The following is a 24,138-nucleotide window of genomic DNA, read 5'->3' on the forward strand; positions in this document are numbered from 1 at the left end:
AGAGTTCACATCAACAGAGTGGCTCTTGTCTAGAATTAAGCGCAGGGCCCAATGTAAATCAGGATGTAAATTATCATTCAGATCTGTGCTCTGTGTGGATTGATAATCACGTGACTGGGCATGGAGGTGGCTGTGGAAAACTGGTGGTGAGCGGAGAGTCAGGGGACAGGGTTTGACCCTGAAGAAGAACCCCAACTCGATGTCTTAGTCTCTGCGAGATGTCGCCTGGTTACTTGAATCAGCGTGAGAATCAAGCCACATCCCCCGAGTGCTGAATGATTGACGCTCCATTGAAATAGCTGCAGCAAAATGAGGTTGTTGATTGACATTTTACTAATGGTCATCCTAAGGGAGAAAGATGGAACCATAACTCATTACTGATACAGAATCTGAAGATTAGTGGAGGAATTCTCTGCAGCTCTCTATAGGAAATACATCCACATATCCCAGGAACCAGACCGACTCTCAGATGAAGAGGACACACAAATCTAAGTGTCTATATACACACGGCATCATCACGCACGGAGGCCTGTAACCAGGCCTAGAGTCATTGACTTACATCAGTCGTGGCTCATGATACACGCATGGCACCGTGCGTGTAGGAGCCAGTGACAGCGCGTACCCAACGTGCGTGACTGTGATGGGAACGCCGCATTGGGGGCAATGGAGCAGAGGAAGCGGTGCACACGACACGGAGAGTGCAGAGCAGCACTAGGGAGCCTCGCGTCGTCACCATGGATCGTGGAGATTCCTCGCGTCACCGGGCGGGAGACCGCGGGGCCGAGATTTAACTCACGCAGGGACTCTGCTCCGGACTTTATCTGAAGCAGTGCCACTCACTCAACAATGGTATACTGTACCATTGAAATTAGTTTAATGTTTAGTTCGATTTAGAACATCTTTCCAATGGTTGCTTAATTTGAAACCATCGTCTCAGTATATTTTTCGAGTAGTGGTACCCCAAACTTTCGCAGCTCTTATAAATTCCCATTTTCACACCATCAATAGGTAAAATCCCCCTCCCCCCTTCCCCCCCCCCCCTCGCCAAACTGCAAGTCCACCGGCACGTACACCACCTCTTTGCTCGCACACAGGTCCGATGTCTGAGCATGGTTGTGTTTCGCTAAATTCTCCTGTTTGATGAGTACTAGGTGCCTCGGTGAATGTATATACTCTGACTTTAACATAGCTATTTCTGTGACCAGTTACTAGCTAACCACTCAGCTATTTAAATGCTAAATTCTATGCTAATTCCTTTGTCAAGGGGCACCTCTGCAGATATGTATACTTTAACTTAGCTATTTCAATGAGCCATTTCAATGCTAAATTATATGCTAATTCCTTTGTCAAAGCCCGTGGTCTTCTTCTTCTTCTCACACAGCTTAAATGTCGTGATCTAAGCGTGGCTTCTTCCACTCCAGCGCTGTCCTCCAGACAGGCTCGTCCCTTCACCTGATGAAGGCCGCTTGTGTTGTGGCCGAAATGTCGTGATTATTGTTGTTTTATTATTTACCTACGTGACTTTACCGAATAGAACCAAAGAGTATGGATCCTTGCAGTCACGAAAGCTTTAAATCTTGAAGTTAAAGAACTGCTTCTACCCTACTACCATACAATAAAGCGATTAAATCGAAATTTTAACTATTTTTATTTTACCAGGTCAGGCCCATTAAGCTTTTCAGCTCTTTGTCATAAGTGGCCTGGTCACAAATTATAGCTCAACGAAGTGGCTTATAATGTGAGAATGTATCATAGCCAAATACTCTAAACTCATGTTTCTAAACGTAAAGGGAAAAACCAGAGAACCCAGAGAAAAATCCACGTGACTCTGATAACATGCAAACTCCAAATATACAGCAGGCATCAGGGTCACGATTGAACCCACGACCTCCTGTATACCAGCTGAGGTATTTAACATCGCCACCGGTGGCGCCGGTAAGCCAGCAGTAATTATGATACTAATCTAAAACGACCAGATTACAGCACCTCACCAGCAGTGGCCATGAAAGAAAAGCAGTTCCCAATGAACGGCAAGTTACTGTCAACTCAAATAAAGCAGTGCCGTGGTTTGAATGAGCGACGTCTCCTGCTACCAAGTTGAAGCGCAGGGAGAGGCAGTGGAGCGGTCCTCCAGGCCTTCCCCGGGGAGCCCAGCACCGCCGCCACTCACGTCACCGCCACAGCAGCGTTGCTTGCGCTCGGCACGAGTCCTTTGCACGAGCGCCTCTCACGCCCGGCATGTGACCTGCAGACGAGCATGACGTCAAGAAGATCGAGGAGGCGGCGCTGGAGTTTGAGAAGAAAACGTGCGTCCGGTTCATCCCTCGCTCTAAAGAGGCCGACTACATCTACATCCATGCACGGGAAGGGTAAGACACGGACAATGCAGAGGCACGGCTACACAGTTATTAGAGACAGACACTAGCCCAGAGATTGTGGAAGGATTTCTAGATTTCAAGAGTCCCTGTGGGGCATTAAATGCTGCCCACTGCTCAAATGAGAAGCCTGTGCTGTCATGTGCCGGGAAGCCCATGGCTGGTGCTCAGTGACTGTGGAGGTTTGTGTGGTGAGTGAATGGGGCTCAGTGCTCAGGCTGGAGTTGTCTCTGCAGGAACTGGTCATTCCTGGGCCGTCAGGGCAGGGACCAGGTGCTCTCCCTGGAGCCTGGAAAGGTGTCCAAGGGCGTCGTTCTGCACGAGTTCATGCACGCGCTTGGCTTCCACCATGAGCACTGCCGCATTGACCGTGATGCGTACATCAACGTCTTGAGTGACAATGTCAAGCCCGGTAAGGAAGACCAGGAGCGTGAACTGAAGTGTCTTATATGTCAGTATGCCTCCAAGAGACTTAATATTTATGTGATAGCAGCACCGTACACGAAACTCAAAAACAAACTAAGTCAATTATCGTATCATATAAAGCTGGCGATGCCTCAAGTCTCTAACCATATTTAACCATAATCAGGTCACGTCACTAAACACATGGTCCTGGAAAGCTCCAGTCTGTTTGGATCCCATCCATAAAATTTTGTAAATCTGTGTTTCGGTCAAATTATATTGAACATGAGTTTCAAAAGGATACCTCAAAGTTTAAGTTACATTGAATATTTTTTGGACAACATTTGTTCAGTACAATGTACAGCATTGCGTTTATCAACCCATACAACTTATTCTGTATTGCACAAAGTGTTATTTAAAACTGCACGTGACTTCACGTCACAAGGATCCTTGGTAAATTTCGATTTAAAGCTTTCGTGACTGCAAGGATTCATCTTCTTGGTTCTTTCGGTAAAGTCACGTAGAATGGGAATAAAATAATAAAATTAAATAAGACAATAAAATTATCATGACGTTTCGGCCACAACACAAGTGGCCTTCAGGTGAAGAGACAGGTCTGTACGGAAGACAGACCTCGAATGGACGCCGTCATGTATGGACCGCGTCTATTAAGCGGTGTGGGCGGAGTTAAAACATGAGCCTGTACGTTACCAGCATCACCTCCGGAGAGGAGGAGGGAGGGGGTGGGAACAAAGGCAGGGAGGAATGCAAAGAACGCGTCTATCAAGCTGTGTGGGTGGAGTCAGAACAGGAGCCCGAATGTTATCAGCATCAACTCCGGAGAGGAGGAGGGAGGGGGGGGCTGGGAACACAGGCAGAGAGGGATAAAGAAAATGGGCAAGTACAACCGCCAAGGTGCGCTGTTGTGTCCTGAGCAGCTTCATGACTATGCTATAAACTGGACTACTATACAATATTATATCTTCCAATATAAACTACATGGTATAACATCATATCATAGACAAATTCTACCTTTGAATTATACAATGCGTTGCTTTACACTACCCTATACTTTAGATTATAAACTATTTGACTTGTGATAATACACTATGTCTTATTCTGTGAACCCAACTATATACCACACTGCTGTATATTCACTATGCAATTACGATGCTATATATTGCCTTTAGAGTTATGTTAAATATTACAATATTATACTATTAATTATTATACTACATGTTATAAACCATATCATTGACCGTGGTGTGAGAAGTATTAAGAGGCAGTGCCAGCGAAAGGGCTGTGGTCTGAAAGTCACCGTAAAATACAATCAATTAAGAACCGCCCACACAGCTTAATAGACGCGGTCCATACATGACGGCGTCCATTCGAGGTCTGTCTTCCGTACAGACCTGTCTCTTCACCTGAAGAAGGCCACTTGTGTTGTGGCCGAAACGTCATGATAATTTTATTGTCTTATTTTACTATTTTATTCCCATTCTACGTGACTTTACCGAAAGAACCAAGAAGATGGATCCTTGGTAAATTATGATGCATTATAAAATTCTGCTTCTTCAACAAGATGCTTGAATGCCTTGTAGACCTGAATAGCTGGGCTGGATAGGGCACTGATACTAGTCAGACAATCTGTGTTCCCTGCACCAACCCGCTCTGACCTGCGTGGTGCAGCTAAACCATGGGCACCAGCAGCTCTGAATCCATGAGCCATGGCATGTGTTGAGATGCTTAAGGATCAAGGAGCTTTGAATTACTGGGTACAGGGCACCTTCTGGATTTGACTATCTGTGCGTATATATCTTTATCCAACATTGATCGGTGAAATGTCACGTTTTGATGTTAAATGTAGTCTTGAAAATTCCTGAACCTTTATTGATCAGAATTTGATCAAGTCTTGTAAATGTGGCAACACAGTCAGGCGTTGGAGTGTTATCGACAAAAAAATTGGCATGAAACAAATTAGATTGTAGGAACTCTAAGTGAGTGTAACTCACGTGATCAGAACAACACGAACCTGAGCTCCCTCTCAACCTCTCATGGAAGCATGGCCGAGCCTACAGGACAGGGACTAGCCACGCCGAGTCTTTCACTCTGCCTGTACGAAGTCCCTCCTTCCACTAATCACTTGGGGCTGTGATCTTATATGCAACTCATATACAACCACATCTATTACACAGCCATCCAAGCTCTCAAAGAAAAAAAAAATCCGAACCAGAAATATTTTTTACAAAAAACACTTATGAAAATGGAAAAATCCACACTACGATTAAATGAATTACTAAATTTCATATTATAAAAAGAGGAGTCGGGTAAGATGATAATCTTTAAAAGTTATTCAAAGTGTCATGGGACCACCCTTGCCAGTGTCAAAATATAAGAATAGGTTTAACCCTTTCTAGCAATAAAACAGGTGCTAAGATGTTAAAACACCAAACAGAAACCCTTTGCAAGGAATCATGTCTGCATTAACCACATATACTTGTGGTGAACATGCAAACAAAAAAAACATGCTTTTTGAAAAGAATGTGCTTGAAAAAATAAGCATATCTCTCAGATAACCGGCATTTTTGATTCACCGGCAACCTCAATTCCTCATTGATGCTGTATAAGAGAGCTTCTGCTGTACTTTGATCATGTTTTGGTTCATTTGAAACTACGCGACGCATGTCAATGCTTCTGTGAATCAGAACAATTTAAAATAATTTACAGATGCTCAATGTTACACGTGGCGGCAAGAGGATTAGGACCTCTAGATTGTTTCACTTCTCTCTCCCATCTGTCCTGGCCTTGACTTCGACTAGGCCTGCTTCTTCACTTTACATTCTCTGCTCTTCTCCTCTGACATTTTTGAACTTGCCTGCTATTCCCACCACCACCACCCTCCTCTCTCCCTCGGCCACTCTGTGGTCTCTTTTCTGTGCCAGTGATGCGAGAGGAACATCCTCATGACTGGCACTATCCGCGACCTGTGCCTCATGATTTTCCACTCCGCAGACCCCGGCTCTTCTCTTCAGACGTTTATTGTAATTGTCTTGCTCAGAAGCAACTTCCCTGACCTGACCACCTTCATCTCTAGCTGTCGCCTCTTTCAATGAAGCATCGTGTTCTGGGTAGGCATGCTCCAAGAGATGACCTTCCTCTACAGACACAATCATCGTCTTTGTCGGCCGCCTCACCACGAGATGCCTCTTCACTCACTTTTCACAATGAGACGTGAGCGGCATCTGGATGAGGTGGTGCCACTTGATCATACCGAGCTGACACGTGGCTCCAAACACCCAGTGGCAGCACTGTGGGGCGGGGCACAAATAAAATAAAAAAAATCGTAGACCACGTGGGGGAGGGGACGTGCGAGGGCTTTTCAAACTAATATTCTTAATTTATAAAAAGCCAGAACCCTGATGTCATGCTAACTCTGTAACGCTATCATGAATAATAATGAGCAGGTGGCGTCACTCTACATGGAGCCTCCTCCCCTCATTAATAATCATAAGCAGGTGACGTCACTCTACATGGAGCACGCTCCCCTCAATAATGATGAGCGGGTGATGTCACTCTACATTGAGCACCCTCCCCTCATTAATAATCATGACCGAAACATTTTTTTCGATGGAATATTTCAGATTTATTGCAATACACCCATCCTTGGACAGGCTGTAAATAAATGCTGCGAAAGCTGTGGATTGTGGCTGATGGTGGTGATAGCTATACTGCAGCTTTCATTGCATTACAACATTTCTAACAATATGCACTCTTTACAACCGAACACGTTACTATTTTACACCTAACACAACGTTACTATATTATTGGTTCTTTCGGTGAAGTCACGTAGAAGGGAAACAATAAAATACAAATATAAATATTTTATTATTTTATAATAAGCAAGAATATGAATCCCTGCAGTCACGAAAGCTTTAAATCAAAACGTTACTATAGTTAACGCAGAAACATTTTAATTCACTTGTGTTCATTTCCACTGTAGTAACAACGTTCTGTGCGATATTAATATAACAATATGCATATATCATTAAGATACAATTTTGCAACGTTTCTCTACATTTCAACAAAATTGCATGTCTAATGTTAATACTCTGGAGTGTAGTGCATGTCTTGGGAATTGGCGCCAAATGTATGCAGTGCAACACCTGGGAGGCTCGTGTTCACGAAAAGTGAAGTAGAAAACGCGTGGGGTCATTCCTCACTGTCACGTCACAGAAACGGAGTCGGCCCGCATGCTGGCGAGCTCGTGACGTCACGGCTTTGTCCACCGCAGACTCCACAGAACTGAAAAAGCGGCTCACGAGTCGGGGAGGCGACGCTTTCATTGAGTGAACAAGAGTGTGGCTCAAAAAAATTGTCGTTTAAAACAGCCCGGTGATTCCGCCACCGATGTCGAGACTGACTTTCGTCTCACCCATAACATGTTAGACACCACACTGCAGGTCACGCACGCTGATGGAGATTTGTATTGATCACATAAAAAAGTATAACATTAATAACTTTTAATATTTTACACATTTCTTTTCAGAATGGGTGGATGCCATTGTGAAGAAAACATCGAATGAGCACAACCTGACGACCCCCTACGACTACAGCTCCGTCACCCACTATGGCATGTACGTGTCTGTCTGCTGGGATAGACGTGGCCAGCAGGGAGGTCGAGCAGGTCCTGCCGTCTCAACACCGCTCCAGACGATGACCGTCGTGGGTGCCCAAGAGCGAACAGTAATAAACTATAACCTCCTTCGGCACTTTGGTGGCAGTGTCACCAGATCATCTGCAGCAGGCCTGATTCACAGGAAGGCCAAATTGATTAAATTACATTGGCTGCAGGTAATAGTGCAAATGCAGGTTCTGTGGGATGACTGATTAGAGTTCCTGTTACCTGAGTCAACTTTGCTCTCTGCTATGCCCCTCACCAAACAGCTCACTGCTCAGCATTGCCCCATTCCTCGTGTTGATGCTGAAAGGCCACCACCAACTGCTCCATTGTGTTTGTCACAAGTGCAGAGGATGATCGGGATGTCACTGATACCAGACAAAACCCAGATCCACTCAGTCCAATTCCCCTTTTGATCCACACCAGTCTCCTGCTTCTGAATTCCATTCTTGTGCATGTCAATTCCTGTAGGCTTGGCTGCACAGGAGCTGCTCACTTATCCAGTAGCTGTATGGAATGGAGATCTCGACCTCCACAGCCCCACTTGAGATAATATAGCTGCTGTGTTTAGTATTGTATATGTATCGTGCTCTTCTGCATTGCAGTCATGCTCTGTTTATTACACTAGCTATGTGTACAATATAGTAGCTAAATAATAGCGCTGTTTGTATTCTGATATTACGTTACATAAACGTATTCTATGGGTCTTTCGGTAAAGCCACGTAGATAGAAAAATGACAAAAATATCACGACGTTTCAATCACAACACAAGCAATCGTCTTCAGGTGAGAGAGAGAAAGCTGCTGAGACAAGGTCTTATATAGGCCTGAGATGGGTGCATCCACAGCTTTGGTGGCACCCTACAGGCTAATCTCTCACAATACAAAGGCCACTGCCCCAGCCTCTGTGGTTGGACCATCTCTAGCTCCACCCACCTACCTTGATGCACCCATATCAGGCCTATATAAGACCTTGTCTCAGCAGCTTTCTCTCTCTCTCACCTGAAGACGATTGCTTGTGTTGCGATCAAAACGTCGTGATATTTTTGTTATTTTTCTATCTACGTGGCTTTACCGAAAGACCCATAGAATATGTATTCCTGCAGTCACGAAAGCTTTAAGTCAAGATGTTACATAAATGGTTCATATACACATGCAAAAAATACTGCATGGAATGAATGGTGCCCACCATATCAATGTGGAATTCCATTACTGGTTTAAGGACATAAACAGAGATGAGCACCGTGCCACACTTGTTTCAGCAGGGTCACACGTTGTCTTCTTTTCTAGAATACTTATAGGAAATGGGAAATTCAGTACATGATAGGTTTGTTACTAAAGCTCAGTGATACGTGGACACAGAAACACATCTCAGGTGTGTATATGTGTGTGTGATGTGCGTGTAACCTCTACGTGCTGGGCTGCAGTGGCTCTCCTAATGCTGTTCTGCCTCTACCTTCATGGTGCCACAATTCCCAGGTAGCATTGTGCCATTATTTCCCTGCCCTAAAAATAATGTACCCTCTTTGTCCAGCGTCTTGAGATGTGGTCACATTTATACGCTTTAAAAATCAAGATTGTTCTGTATTAAAGTGATGGCCAGGATATCGTTCAGGGCATCTGGCCCCCAAGCACGAGACTTGACTTCAAATGCCAATCGGGGAGGATTCGGCCCATAGGTGCCACTGCTGGCTGGGAAGTCATTCGTAGTTTTTCTATGTAAACTGGTTCCATCCATGGAAATTTGGAATTTCCATCACTGGCTCCTGATTGCACATAAGTAGGTAGCACACTTGCAGTTAAACAATATTTCACTGGGTTGATGGTTTAAATCCCACAGGTGCAAATTTGCCAAGTAATGCTGAGGGACGACCCAAAGAATATGAATTCCTGCAGTCACGAAAGCTTTAAGTAAAAATTTTATGCTGAGGGACATCACCAAAGCAAAGTCTGCTACAAGGTGGACATTAATTACCCTGTGGTGTCTTTTTCAGGACTAGACCTTTCATATTTTAATGGCCAAACCCCAGTTTTTCTTTATGAATTATCCAAAACTAATTGACATGAGGGAAGTGGTAGTGCAGTGGTTAGCGCATTGACTCTGAACTCTGTGACTTGAGTTCGATTCCCAGCCATGGATAACATTAGTGGCGAGTGATATCTGAAGCAATTCTGATATTCTATTCACCAACAATTACTATATGGTCAAACAAACCCCACCACCTACTCGACAGGGGAAGGCCTGTATACCGCAGCGGTTTACACGAGGTTTAAATCATAAAGAATAATGTGCACTCATGCCTGGGTCAAGAGATGCTGTTTCTCAGTGTCCACTTGCCTCATGGCACATTTACAACCTCGGTTTCCCTAGCTCCGCCGGCTCCAAAGACGAGCACAGCCTGACTATGACACCCAAGGACACGAAGAACATGCGTCGCTTTGGAGGGAGCCACGTCCTGAGTGATGGCGACGTCATGAAGATTGAGAAGATGTTCGGCCTTGACTTGGCGGCACGGGAACCCAGAAACCCAGCTCCAGCACAAATGCACCCGATCAGAGGTGAGAAACTCATGATTACATTGACCTGGAGAGACACAAGACACAGGATCAGATACAGGTGGGACATTCATCATTTCATTGATCTATATAGATACAAGTCACAGGTGAAGACCTTGGTTTGTGAAATCTAGGATGACTGATCTAGTTTCCCCTGATTAAAATGTATTCTACGAGTCTAAAAATATTGAACTCTGCATATGACAACCAAATCACGGAGCACATGTGTTTAAACAAAAATCACAATGCACGGCAAAGAAAAATATCAAATGTATTCATGCATCATGTGAAGTAGTGCGTGAATAATGTTACCATCCACTTGGAAGGTTAATCTCTGTAAAAAAACGAAATACGCATGCAATTTTACAGAGCGATTCATAATTTGTTTCTTTTGGTTTAGAGTGTGCAGGTATAATGCTGATTTTCAACTATACCCTCAGTCACCAGACATAGCCAATCAAATCAAGTTGTTGTGTGGAGAAATATGCCAGCAAACCAGAGTGTTGAAAAGCAAAGATATTTTTTAAAATTTGTATGCAACGTTTCACTGGAGCTTGCATCGTGAGGCGTTAACAAAAGCTCATCTCTCGCGTGCCTGAGCTTCCTGAACTGTCCTTAAGTGCCATGATGTCATCTTTACAACCATGCACGTCATCCAATTTAATCATCAGCGTTGATTGCTCAACTAACTGCTGAAGAGTGTCGATTACCATGACGCTAACTAACCCTTTTACCAGTTAACGCTTAACTAGAATCACAATTGCATTACAACTTCAGCTTTATTACCACCACAATACACGTGAATATAATTAAGAAATGCATATTGTCACCAACTGCAAAACAGGTCTTCCTTGTTAAACTAATCTAATCTGCCAATCACAACCAATCAACCAACCAGCAATCAACTCTAACATATTTTACTGGATCCATGTGCTTGAGCTCCTTCGGGATCTCGATGGTCAGGGGCGATGATGTCTCTCTGGAATTGAGAAAAGCTATCACCATGCATGAGAAAAGAAGGGAGAGGAAAGAGATGGCGAGATGTTAACTACCAAGCCTGGTATACTGGAGGTTGTAGGTTCGATTCCAATCCTGACGCCTGTATACAGTAATTGGAGTTTGCATGTTCTCCCTGTGGTCGCATGGATTTTTCTTCGGGCCCTTCGGTTTTTCCCTCTATATTTGCATTTTTGATATTTGACTGCTATAAATGTCCGTATGGTAAGCCACTTTCTTGAGCTATTATTTGTGACTAGGTCGCTTCTGAAAAATTGGAAAATAGATCAGTGGGCCTTGGTAAAATTTAAAATAGTTTGGTTTTCGTTTGCAAACTCTAGAGGGACACATTTATTATGTATTCTGCTCAAAGTGTTTACTGTAGTTTGTTGAATAGGATGATTTTTTAAGAATAGGATTTACCCAGTGTTGAGATGTTCAAGCACTAAATAGACACTCATGGTGAGGTACGAAGTCTGCTATAATCACACATGCTTGTGGATTAAGCATGCAAATAAACGTGCGTTGGTAATGTATACATTCATACTCTTTGTTTTTTTCGGTAAAGTCACGTAGGTAAAAAATAAAATAAATTAAAAATGAAAACAACTAAATTCAATCACGACGTTTCGGGCGCAACACAAGTGTCCGTCATCAGGTGGGGACAAAACAGCGAAAGAACAATCGCTTAAGTATGCCTAAGAGATGGCTGTGACGAGGGATTATATAGCTGCGGGGGGGGGGGGGGGGGGGAGCCAGGGTCAGTGGGGGCAGGGTGTGGGTTGGGAGGTGGGCATGAAGTTCAAACTAAAGCTTTTTGATGCAGGGGGTAGATGGTGGAAGTTGAGCTGGTTAATAAGAAAGCTAAGTTAAACCGATTCTAGATTTGAAGTTTTCGTGACTACAAGGATCCATACTCTGGTGTTTTGTAAAGTCACGTAGGTGAAAATAAAATAATATAAAAATGAAAACAACTAAATTAAATCACCAATAAACTACACTACTACACTCTACACTACACTACTATAGACTACTATACATTACACTATTATACACTCCACAATACACTACAATACTATACTCTACACTATGTACTACGCTACTATTGACTACTATACACTACACTATTATACAGTACACAATACACTGCTATACACTACTATACACTACACTATTATACACTACTATACGCTATACTATTATACACTACACCAGGGGTGTCCAAAGTTTTTTTAGTGAGGGCCAAATACAGAAAAATAAACAAAAGGCCGGGCCACACACTAGATGTGACGTATTGACACTTGAATACTGTGTGTATTTCTAACTCACCTATAATGTGAAGAACATTGCACTCAGTGGGAGCAGTGATGCTGTCCTTTGGATTGAAGGATGGCTGACATGTCAGGAGAAAGTTTGGTGGTTGAGACACGAAGGACTTCACAGAGATGGCTATCAGTCATTCTGGTTCTCAGTCTGCCTTTGTTCTGATTTAACAGATAAAATGTTTGTTCACATATGTATGTTGAGCCGAACAGGCTCATCATTCTTTTTGCGTGGCGTCTCATCAGAGGAAACTTGGCATTATCCAAACTCTGATAGAAGTCAGGGAGGGAGAGAAGCTGATGTTGACTCTTCAGATAATCATCACATTGCATTTCAATCAGTTCTAACTGCAGACTCTCTTCCACTTCTTCTGCATCAAGCAGACGTTTCGCTGGTAATTACATCCAGCTTCATCGGGCAAATGGCAAATTGTGATTACTCAAATTTGAAATGATGTTGATTCACTCTTCAACACACCGGTGGGCTAAAATAGTGAATTATTTGTCCTTTGTAAACGTGACACATTTTTTACTGTTTGGCCGTATTGGGTGGTGGAGGGTTACGACACATTTATAAATATTGCGATCTAACCCAAAAACCTTTACTAGGAGACACAGCTTAGTTTGTAGACGCCGGGGTATTGCATGTCAGGGATCACATCCTTCACAGTTGGGATCAGATCACGAATTTTACGTACTGTGTTAAATCGCACCGAGATCTTGTGTTTTCTCATGATTTTGGAAATATTTTTGGGCACCCCTGCTATGTATGGCAAGGTGATGGTTCTGATTGGGTCCTCAGATGGTTCCTTCCCAACGGTTCGGGTGATAGGTTTTAGGATTGTGTAGTCTGATTATCCATTTATCTTGAGAGGCTGGTGTACGTGTTTCAGTTCACTGGCTAAGTGATGACGGTCGGAAATACATCGAGCTCTATGGTGTAGAGTTTTGATGAGGTAATTCTTCTGGGAAGGATGGTGGTGGGAGTCAATGTTTAGATATGAATCCATATGGGTGGCTTTCCTGTAGACAGTGTCCCATTGAGCCATCTGGTCTCCTTTTGATTAAAACATCCAAGAATGGTAGCTTGCCATCCTTTTCCACCTCCATCTTGAATTTGATGGCTGGGTGTATGGAATTGATGTGGTTGAAGAATTTGTCCAGAGCTGGTAGGCCTTTTGACCAGATGACCAACGTATCATCTATGTATCTCTTCCACAAGGAAGGACGTAGGGTGGATGCCTGGATGGCATCTGTCTCAAAATTTTCCATGAAAACATTGGCTACAACAGGAGATAGGGGAGAACCCATTGGGTTACCTTAAACTTGTTTGTAGAATGTTCCATTCCAGGTGAAGTAAGTATTGGTGAAGCAGTGTCTCACCAGGGCCAGTACATCAGCATTCAGTCCTTGTTGGACCAAATCTTCAATGATTGCAATGGTGTCAGGCATAGGAACTTTGGTAAACAAAGAGACTACATCGAAACTAACGAGCAAATCACCTGGAGATAGTGAGATGTCCTTAATTACCGATACCAAGTGAGCTGAGTTAAGTACAGCTGAGGTGGTCTTCCCAGTGAATGGTTGTAAGGTCTCAGACCGAAATCGAGCCAGTTTGTAGGTGGGTGAATCAATGGTGGATACGATAGGACGAAGGGGTGTATCCTCTTTATGGATTTTTGGTAAACCATACAAACTGGGTGGTCTAGCAGCAGAGGGTTTTAAGGAAAACCGCTTGGTTGGTTCGATTAAAGTAGGTCCTGAATTTTTTTTATTGTGTGTGGTTTTGTCCATGATGACTGTGGCATTGCCCTTGTTGGCTGAGAGGATGACTATGTCATCTCTCTTTTTTAATTTAGAAAGCTCAAAGCGCTCATCCTTACTGTTGTTGCTAATAGGCGTCTTTGCGTTTTTGAGGATTCCAGCGATCTCCGATCTTGCCATGTCTACAACCATTCACTGGTAAGACCACCTCAGCTGTACTTAACTCAGCTCACTTGATATCTTCAATCAAGGACATCTCATTATCACCAGGTGATTTGCTTGTCAGTTTTGATGTGGTATCTTTGTTTACCAAAGTCCCTGTGCCTGACACCATTGCAATACATTTCGATTTAAAGCTTTCGTGACTGCAGGGATACATATTCTTGGTTCTTTTGGTAAAGTCACGTAGAAAAAAATAAAATAATAAAAATATAAAACAGTACCCTGGCGTCTACAAACTGAGTTGCCTCTGTGGTAGTAGTTACATTGGAGAAACCAAACGACATGTCTCGGACCGTGTCCGTGAACACAAAGCAGACCTAAAACACGGTAGGACCAACACCTCGGCCATGGCAGATCACTGTTATAATTCAGTGGGCTCACTTGACATTGACTTCTCCAAGACAGAGGTTATCTGCAAGCCATCTGGCTACCATGAGAGATTCGTTCATGAGGCTATCCACATGTACAAACACAGAGACAATTTCAACTGAGAAGATGGATTCTGGCTTAGCAATCATTGGAAGGATTTGATAAACCATTTCGGGTCTTAATTGATTGTGTTCACGCTTACGGTGACTTTCAGACCGCATTCCATTCTCTTCCTCTCCCCCCTTCTTTTTTCCGAACATAGATGGACTCGTCCATCTGAACAACTGCCAAATCGCCGTCCGTGGTGCTGACGTAAAAAAAACGCCACTTTTTTCAAATTTTCTTGCTGTGGATTTCACACCTGATGATGATTGCTTGTGTTGCAGTCGAAACGTCGTGAGAATTTTATTGTTTTATATTTGTATTATTTTATTGTTTCTCCGTGACTTTACCGAAAGAATCAAGAATACCATTGCAATAATTAAAGATTTGGTCCAACAAGGACTGAATGCTGATGTACCGGCCCTGGTTAGACACTGCCTCACCAACAATTGCTTCACCTGGAATGGAACATTCTACAAACAAGTTGAAGGTACCCCAATGGGTTCACCCTTATCTCTGGGTGCAGCCAATGTTTTCATGTAGAAATTTGAGACAGATGCCATCCAGGCATCCACCCTACGTCCTTCCTTGTGGAAGAGATACGTAGATGATACGTTGGTCATCTGGCCACATGGCCTACCAGCTCTGGACAAATTCTTCAACCACATCAATTCCTTACACCCAGCCATCAAATTCACCATGGAGGTGGAAAAGGATGGCAAGTTACAATTCTTGGATGTTTTAATCGAAAGGAGACCTGATGGCTCAATGGGACACTATAGGAAAGCCACCCATACGGATGCCTACCTAAAACCTGACTCCCACCACCATCCATCCCAGAAGAATTCCCTCATCAAAACTCTACACCATAGAGCTCGATGTATTTCCGACCATCACCACCTAGCCAGTGAACTAGAGCACGTACACCAAGCCCTCAAGAAGAATGGATATTCAGACTACCCAATCCGTAAAGCTATCACCCCAACCGTTGGGAAATAACCATTTGAGGACCCAATCAAAGCCATTACCTTGCCATACATAGCAGGGGTCAAAAAGATTTCCAAAATCATGAGCAAACACAAGATCCAGGTACGATTCAACACTACGTAAAATTCGTGATTTTTTTTCCCATCTGTGTAGGATGTGATCGCTGACATGCAATACCCCGGTGACTACAAACTAAGCTGCGTCTGCGGCAGCAGTTACATTGGGGAAACTAAGCGACATGTCTCGGACCGGGTTCGTGAACATAAGGCAGATCTCAAACACGTTAGGACCAATACCTCAGCCATGGCTGATCATTATTTTAACACTGTGGGCACACGCGAAATTTATTTTGTCAAGACGAAGGTACTCTGCAAACCCACTGGCTATCATCAAAGATTCGTCCATGAAGCCATCCAGATATATAATTACTGACACAATTTCAACCGAGAAGATGGGTACAAACTGAGCAATCATTGGAAGTACGTTATTCACCAGTTTAGGTCATAACTGGCTGTGTTGTTCCCTTCCTACCTATGTTAGCAATTATCTTCGACTCTCTCTGAGTTACATTGATGAACACAGCCACCGTTAGCTGTGTTAGTAAATGGCGGCTTTCCATCCTTTTCTGCCTCCATGTGGCAATGTTCCTTTCCGAGCTCTGTCTAGCTTACATGTACTAGCAAATTTCTTACATTGACATGCTAATCTCTAACAATACAATGGCCACCCCCACAGCTTCGTTTATCAAGATTTCTCCTATCTTACATTTACATGCAAATTTAATCTCTAGCCCCACCCGATGACCGTTGGGCTACACCCATCTCAAACCTTTATAACTGCCTGCCTTAGCAGCGCTCCGGCCATATATTTTTTCCTGCTTCATCAGCTTTCACCTGATGACGATTGCTTGTGTTGCGATCGAAACATCGTGATATTGTGATTCATTTTATAATTTTCTATCGACGTGACTTTACCGAAAGACCCAAAGTATATGACTTAGATCTTCGATGAGTCAAACAAGGCTGAATAATGTGGTCATGTGTCACGTGCACCAGGAGAAACTGGACAGACTGGACTTCGAAGGAATATGACAGTCTTTTATCGGTGTCAACGATAAGCGCAAAAAGGCCTTTGGATCCTTTGCTTGAAGAATGGCAAGTCAAAACATTTGTCATTGCCTAGAGAGGAGATGAGAGGATAGGAGAGGAGAGCAGAGCAAACGCCCCTGCTGCCCACCCAAGTTTACTTGTAAATTTGTAAATATAAACAACAATTTTATATACCTTGGCCACAATATCTGGACTTTTCTTCATGTAACAATGCATAGATTTCTGTTTATATGATTGAGGTTATGGTTCTACTGTATTAATCCCTAATTTCTTCCATTACATACAATGAAACAAGAGAAAAAAACAGCAATGTAATACAATACACTATTGGACATTATTGTAAACAAAAAGTGTATCCCATGTGTTACTGAATTTTTAAATATTTTAGGCAGGAAATGGCAGGAAATTAGTTTTCAAATTTGTTTTTTTTTCTGGTGGGGGGGGACCCCAGACCCTTTGGAAGATTTGGTCCTCCCCAATGTTCACTCCATGGCTACGGCCTTGCTGCTTAGGGTTGCCACGGGCGTTTTGTCTTCCAATTTGTTCACTACCATGCGTATGTGTTGTCTACAGCCATTAATAGGGCAGAGATTGCAGAAACATACAAATAGAAATAGGCCATTTGCACCCAAGCTTTCACATCGTGCAAGTTGCCAGCTCAGACCTTGGTTGGGGAATTGCAGATTTTGGCGGTTTCAGGCACCGAGGCTGGACACCGTGGTCTGCACGTGAGATTTACCAAGACTATGTTGGTGGCATTGTTGTGGGATGGGCCGTGTGCACCTTTATCAGACGTCATCAAGCAGTGAGAGTGGAGGCAGTAGAGGACCTGCTTGTTTAGACGGTTATGTGTTGGCATGTTCGTCCACCCCACTGATTTGATGATTGCTGTGATTCGGGGGCATAATTCAATTCAATAATCAAATCCTTTTTGTCTAATTTCAATTTTCACATTTGTCGTACTGACTTAAAAGAATTCGCAATGTTTTGTTTGCTCCATTGGCATAGGTATAACATTATCATTTGTGTGTATGATTGCATACAGTATATCCTCAACAATCGAATTACACACGCATACTTCAATGCACGTTTCATGAATACAAAAGTTGATTACAGTCAATTAATCGGTGCATCATTACATGCACAATACTGTGCAGATACAGGGGGTTGTGAGAATGAAGTTGACAAAAATATTTTGCCAGAAAGTGTTTTTTGATGGATAAGATAAACCGCTTTGAAAGTGTAGAGGTCAACTTTAGTCTAAGGAGGTGCATGTTTGAGGCAGGAGTGATATCTGCTTTATTCTGTAGGTCAGAAATATGGATTTTTAAAAGGAGCCAGCAAAGACGCTTTGTCATTCGAAATGTGGGCGTGTGCTGAAGATGTTAACATTTCATGGCATAATAGGGTAAACAACTAAAATGCGGTGACATGCACTTGGTTAACACCTTCATTGAGCAGTCGTTTATGATTACACTGATGATTGTGATTATACCCAAAAAGCATCATACCCACAGGCAACACAGTCCCAGAGCGTTTGGAGGTGGTGCTGTCTGCACTGCTGCATGTGTTGGCGATTCTGCCCATTTGCACTCTGCATGAGCGTGTGCACTGATTGCTCTCTGTGTGTTACCCCAGCAGGAGCCAGCGCTGTGTCCAGAGATGCTGATGTCTCAAGCCACAAAATAACGGTGAGGTCTGCAGCAACGTTTCATAATATAGGCAGAGCATAGCCTGACTTCTGTAGAAAATGTTTTACTTATAGTGAAGCAAACCTACAGCCTCAGCTGTCGCATATACAGTGAGGGAAAAAAGTATTTGGTTCCCTGTTGATTTTGTACGTTTGTCCACTGACAAAGAAATGATCAGTCTATAATTTTAATGGTAGGTTTATTTGAACAGTGACAGACAGAATAACAACAACAAAATCCAGAACAACGCATGTCAAAAATTTTATAAATTGATTTTCAAATGAGGGAAATAAATATTTGACCCCCTCTCAATCAGAAAGATTTCTGGCTCCCAGGTGTCTTTTATACAGGTAACGAGCTGAGATTAGGAGCACACTCTTAAAGGGAGTGCTCCTAATCTCAGCTTGTTACCTGTATAAAAGACACCTGTCCACAGAAGCAATCAATCAATCAGAATCCAAACTCTCCACCATGGCCAAGACCAAAGAGCTCTCCAAGGATGTTAGGGACAAGATTGTAGACCTACACAAGGCTGGAATGGGCTACAAGACCATTGCCAAGCAGCTTGGTGAGAAGGTGACAACAGTTGGTGCGATTATTCGCAAATGGAAGAAACACAAAAGAACTGTCAATCTCCCTCGGCCTGGGGCTCCATGCAAGATCTCACCTCGTGGAGTTGCAATGATCATGAGAACGGTGAGGAATCAGCCCAGAACTACACGGGAGGATCTTGTCAATGATCTCAAGGCAGCTGGGACCTTAGTCACCAAGAAAACAATTGGTAACACACTACGCAGTGAAGGACTGAAATCCTGCAGCGCCTGCAAGGTCCCCGTGCTCAAGAAAGCACATATACATGCCCGTCTGAAGTTTACCAATGAACATCTGAATGATTCAGAGGACAACTAGGTGAAAGTGTTGTGGTCAGATGAGACCAAAATGGAGCTCTTTGGCATCAACTCAACTCGCCATTTTTGGAGGAGGAGGAATGCTGCCTATGACCCCAAGAACACCATCCCCACCGTCAAACATGGAGGTGGAAACATGCTTTGGGGGTGTTTTCTGCTAAGGGAACAGGACAACTTCACCGCATCAAAGAGACGATGGACGGGGCCATGTACCGTCAAATCTTGGGTGAGAACCTCCTTCCCTCAGCCAGGGCTTTGAAAATGGGTCGTGGATGGGTATTCCAGCATGCCAATGACCCAAAACACACGGCCAAGGCAACAAAGGAGTGGCTAAAGAAGAAGCACATTAAGGTCCTGGAGTGGCCTAGCCAGTCTCCAGACCTTAATCCCATAGAAAATCTGTGGAGGGAGCTGAAGGTTCGAGTTTCCAAACGTCAGCCTCAAAACCTTAATGACTTGGAGAAGATCTGCAAAGAGGAGTGGGGCAAAATCCCTCCTGAGATGTGTGCAAACCTGGTAGCCAACTACAAGAAACGTCTGACCTCTGTGATTGCCAACAAGGGTTTAGCCACCAAGTTCTAAGTCATGTTTTGCAGAGGGGTCAAATACTTATTTCCCTGATTAAAATGCAAATCAATTTATAACATTTTTGACTTGCTTTTTCTGGATTTTTTTGTTGTTATTCTGTCTCTCACTGTTCAAATAAACCTACCATTAAATTTATAGACTGATCATTTCTTTGTCAGTGGGCAAACGTACAAAATCAGCAGGGGATCAAATACTTTTTTCCCTCACTGTAAACCCTCGTAACACTCGCCATGGTGACGCAGCCCAGCGGTAGGGCGTTCGCCGCTTGTTGCAGAGGTTCACTATTCAAATTTATCTGCTACCCTGATTAATACTGCTGGTGTGTTAACTTTAAAATACGTGCCGTCTGCTTGACAGTGGGCGTTAAAGATCCCGTGACGTAATCCACAAGAGGAGGCTATAGTTTGCTGACGACATCGTCCAATTTAGCCAAATTTGGAAAAGTTACCTGCAAATTAATCAATTTTAATTATACTCAGCAATCATCACCTCCTAGTGCGAAACCTTGCCAGGACCCTCCTGAAAACCTGGACAGAGTAATGAGAAAAGCTTTTCTGGGTAATAATAAAATACATTTTATTCATGGTTAGTTCTTTGTGCCTAATTGTTATTGGCTTATTTGATTTCAGCTTCCCCAGGTTCTGGAGAAGAAAGAGAAAGGTACGCTCCACGGGGTTTTGCTCAGGTTCACGGGGCCCACGGGAGGAATCCACCTTTTCCACTTGCCCAATGCAGTGAACACAGCGCCCTTCTTGATCAGCCTGCATTAACCGTTACCTAATGTACAGCCCTTGTCAATCCACTGCTGGATGAAGACCTCCCCTGGCTGTGATGGTCAAGGGGGTTGTTTGACCATACTTTACCACGCTGGTCCGTGTGAGTCGGTGAAGGGTTTTTTCTCGTGAAACTAATTTTCTAAATTGAAAACGAATTTATTTTGAACTGCTTTTTGTTTTTCATTTGTTGGCCTTCCCCCTCACCTCCGATGATCACGGTTATCTAAGTATAGTGCAAAACAAGTTCAACAAACATACATACGTGAATGATGTTAACATTGGCCATAGTAGCGCAGCGTAGAATCCTCTGGGCCGCCTGTCCCTATCACACCAGTCCCAAAAGCAAATATTTTCGGTGGGGCTTTTGTTCATGCCATTAAATTTGAGATGCAAATGACATGCCATTTTTTAATTTCTGTCTCCCCCCAAATATCCATAATTACATGTTCATTGCACGTACATTAGAGCATTGGTAGTGGCTGTGCTGTGTGGGTGGAGTTGAGGCACAGCATCGTCCATCAATTATGATGCTGTATGCGACACAAGCTTGCAGGATGGTGTCACAACTCACGGCAAGCCCAGGATGTGCGAGGAGAGCGTCCTGCGTGAGCTGTCTGCCCCTCCCCCTCTCTCGCTCCGGCTTTAGAATTCACCGGATGTGGAGTCAAGGAGAGCAGCTTCTCACTCCGAGTCAGGCACTGGCCCAAGAGTGGTGATGGCCATGTGTACATCCCCTACAAGGTGTCCAAGGACTTCTGTAAGTGTCGCATTGACCTTATGAACTGTCAGTGCGTTAGTGCTCTATGGAGAGGCTTCTTTGACATGTTTTAACATTGCTTTAAATCCACGAAATGTCAATACTCGTACATTGGTTATAGTAGCGTGCATAGTTTACCTTGAGGGTTTTATCAGCACTAGTCTCATTATGACAGCTGAATTTTAGATTAGGTTTGCTTATTAATGTGCATGTGCCTTTACCAAGAGACTCGCAGTCAGACCAACAACCAAATACTGGAGACATTGAAGGTTGGCTGTTGACTTAATAGCATCAGTGGCATCACCATAATGACCTGAGCTATTGACATAATAGGGTGCTACTCGCAGCTTTCATTTGATGTCAGCTGCTACAGTTCCACCAAATATTTTCCTTGCACTCACATGTAGTATGTAGGTCCTGGTCTAATGCACCCTAACATGTGCATATAAATATAAAGCATTGTAATAATGCTTTGTATTAACCCCCCTATTATGATAATTAATACTAATGACTTCATTGCGGACAATGCATACAAATTGCATCGAAGTGAACTGATATGAAATGCCTCGCTGTCTTGCAGATGACTATGATGTGAAAGCCATCGAGCAGGCTGTTGAGGAGTTTGAGAAGAAAACCCACATGCGATTCCGCCCTCATGGCAAAGAGACGGACTTCATTCACATCCAGGCCTTGGAGGGGTAAGAATTTCCCATCCAATACCCATATACTGTACAACACTTAAATAATTCACAGCCAGTACTCACATCTGGAATTATCATTCAGCACTCAATCATGTTGACATAGATCTTTGTAATTCTACAAGCTGTACTGGCTCTGCCTTACCACAGCCAATCCCAACACGTTGTGTGGTCCCTCTGGCCATTGCCAGAGGTGTGTAGTGAAAAAGTACTTCATAGCTCATAGGATTCCTCCAATCTAAATCGATATTCTGATCTTGAATGTGCTCATCTTACACAGTCACTATGCATCTGAAATCGCATCTTAGCTGAAGAGAGTTTATTGTTGTCAGTGGAATATTGATTAAAAATAATTTTTTGTGTTAGATCACATGAGTAAAGTGTGTGTCGTACACCCTCATCCACCCAAAACCGCCCGTGGAATATATGTTAGCCTAATTGGAGAGATTTTCAGGACCTTTCACATCTCGTGAGAAGGTTTTGCTTTGGATGGAAACTCATTTTGTCTGGCAGAACAAATTACATTTCCAGTTTACAGCAGTGGTGGGTGTCATAAAATGTTGAAGTGCCATTTCTCTGCCTGCGGTTTATGTGGTGACATTCCCACACACTGGCTGGTGGAAACCACCTGGACGTCCCACTGTCTCATCAATCGCTGCTTTACACAGCTTGGTTTCTGCTCCTTAGCTCCATGCAGTCTTGTGCACATTGCATTCAAACTGCCAGAAAATATCACTTGGTGGAAAGTGGTCGCTAGAAATATTTTCAGCCACAATTTATGGACACCCAAATTATCTCGAGAAATGCATAATTGTTCAGGACCACCAACTGTCCATTAAGTTATTTTATTATATTTTTTTCGTGCAGGAAAGGAAAAAAATACAATTCGTATTTTTTGTTATGGATATTTAATTTATGCAAAAAGAACACCACTACCAACACTGTATCACCAATTCTAGATTTAAAGCTTTCGTGACTGCAAGGATCCATACTCTTTGGTTCTATTCGGTAAAGTCACGTAGGTAAAAAATAAAACAACAAAAATCACGACGTTTCGGCCACAACACAAGCGGCCTTCATCAGGTGAAGGGATCAGGCTGTCTCGAGGACAGCGCTGGAGTGAACACAGCCAAGCTCAGACCGCGACCTTTAAGCTGTGTGCGAGGAAACAAGGTGCCTTGACAAAGGAATTAGCATAAAAATTAGCATTTGATTGGCCGACTTAGCATGATGAACGGTGTAGAGGTGGTGTACATGCGGGTGCACATGCCGGTTGGCGCGGGGGGGGGGGTTTACCTATTGATGGTGTGAAAAGGGAATTTTTAAGAGCTGCGAAAGTTTGGGGTACCACTACTTGAAAAATATACTGTACCATTGAAAATTAGTTTAATGTTTGGTTCGATTTAGAACATCTTTCCAATGGTTGCTTAATTTGAAACCATCTTCTCGGTTGAAATTGTGTCTGTGTTTGTAGATCTGAATTGCCTCGTGAACAAATCTCTGATGAAAACCTGTGGGTTTGCAAAGAACCTTGGTATCGGAGAAAATTATATCGTGATCACCCACAGCGTTGTAACAGTAATCAGCTACGGCAGAAGAATTCGTTTTGCTGTGTTTCAAATCTGACTTGTGCTCGCGAATTCGGTCAGAGACATGTCGCTTTGTCTCCCCGATATAGCAATCACCGCAGGTGCAACTCAATTTGTAAACCCCGGGGTACTGTTAAGTCAGGAATGACAACCTGATTCCCACCACCACCCAGCCCAAAATAATTCTCTCATCAAAACTTTATACCATAGGGCTCATTGCATTTTGGACCAACACCACCTGACCAGTGAA

The 24,138-nt window shown here is 43.3% G+C and overlaps 1 protein-coding gene across 2 annotated transcripts in view; it reads left to right on the forward strand.

Annotated features, from left to right (window-relative positions):
• Positions 1 to 24,138, forward strand: part of LOC142907221 (uncharacterized) — a 219,061-nt gene that overhangs the window by 122,429 nt on the left and 72,494 nt on the right. For both annotated transcript variants that reach the window (XM_076056544.1, XM_076056484.1), the window contains 8 exons: positions 2,252 to 2,369; positions 2,612 to 2,787; positions 7,324 to 7,411; positions 9,826 to 10,013; positions 18,520 to 18,572; positions 20,698 to 20,728; positions 21,491 to 21,601; positions 22,182 to 22,299. In XM_076056544.1, coding sequence (XP_075912659.1) covers positions 2,252 to 2,369; positions 2,612 to 2,787; positions 7,324 to 7,411; positions 9,826 to 10,013; positions 18,520 to 18,572; positions 20,698 to 20,728; positions 21,491 to 21,601; positions 22,182 to 22,299 — 883 coding nt within the window. The remainder of the gene's footprint in view (positions 1 to 2,251; positions 2,370 to 2,611; positions 2,788 to 7,323; positions 7,412 to 9,825; positions 10,014 to 18,519; positions 18,573 to 20,697; positions 20,729 to 21,490; positions 21,602 to 22,181; positions 22,300 to 24,138) is intronic.

The sequence above is a fragment of the Petromyzon marinus genome, chromosome 1 (genome assembly GCF_048934315.1).
Source record: "Petromyzon marinus isolate PM22_M1 ecotype Great Lakes invasive population chromosome 1, UKy_Petmar_22M1.pri1.0, whole genome shotgun sequence".
Lineage (NCBI taxonomy): Eukaryota > Metazoa > Chordata > Hyperoartia > Petromyzontiformes > Petromyzontidae > Petromyzon > Petromyzon marinus.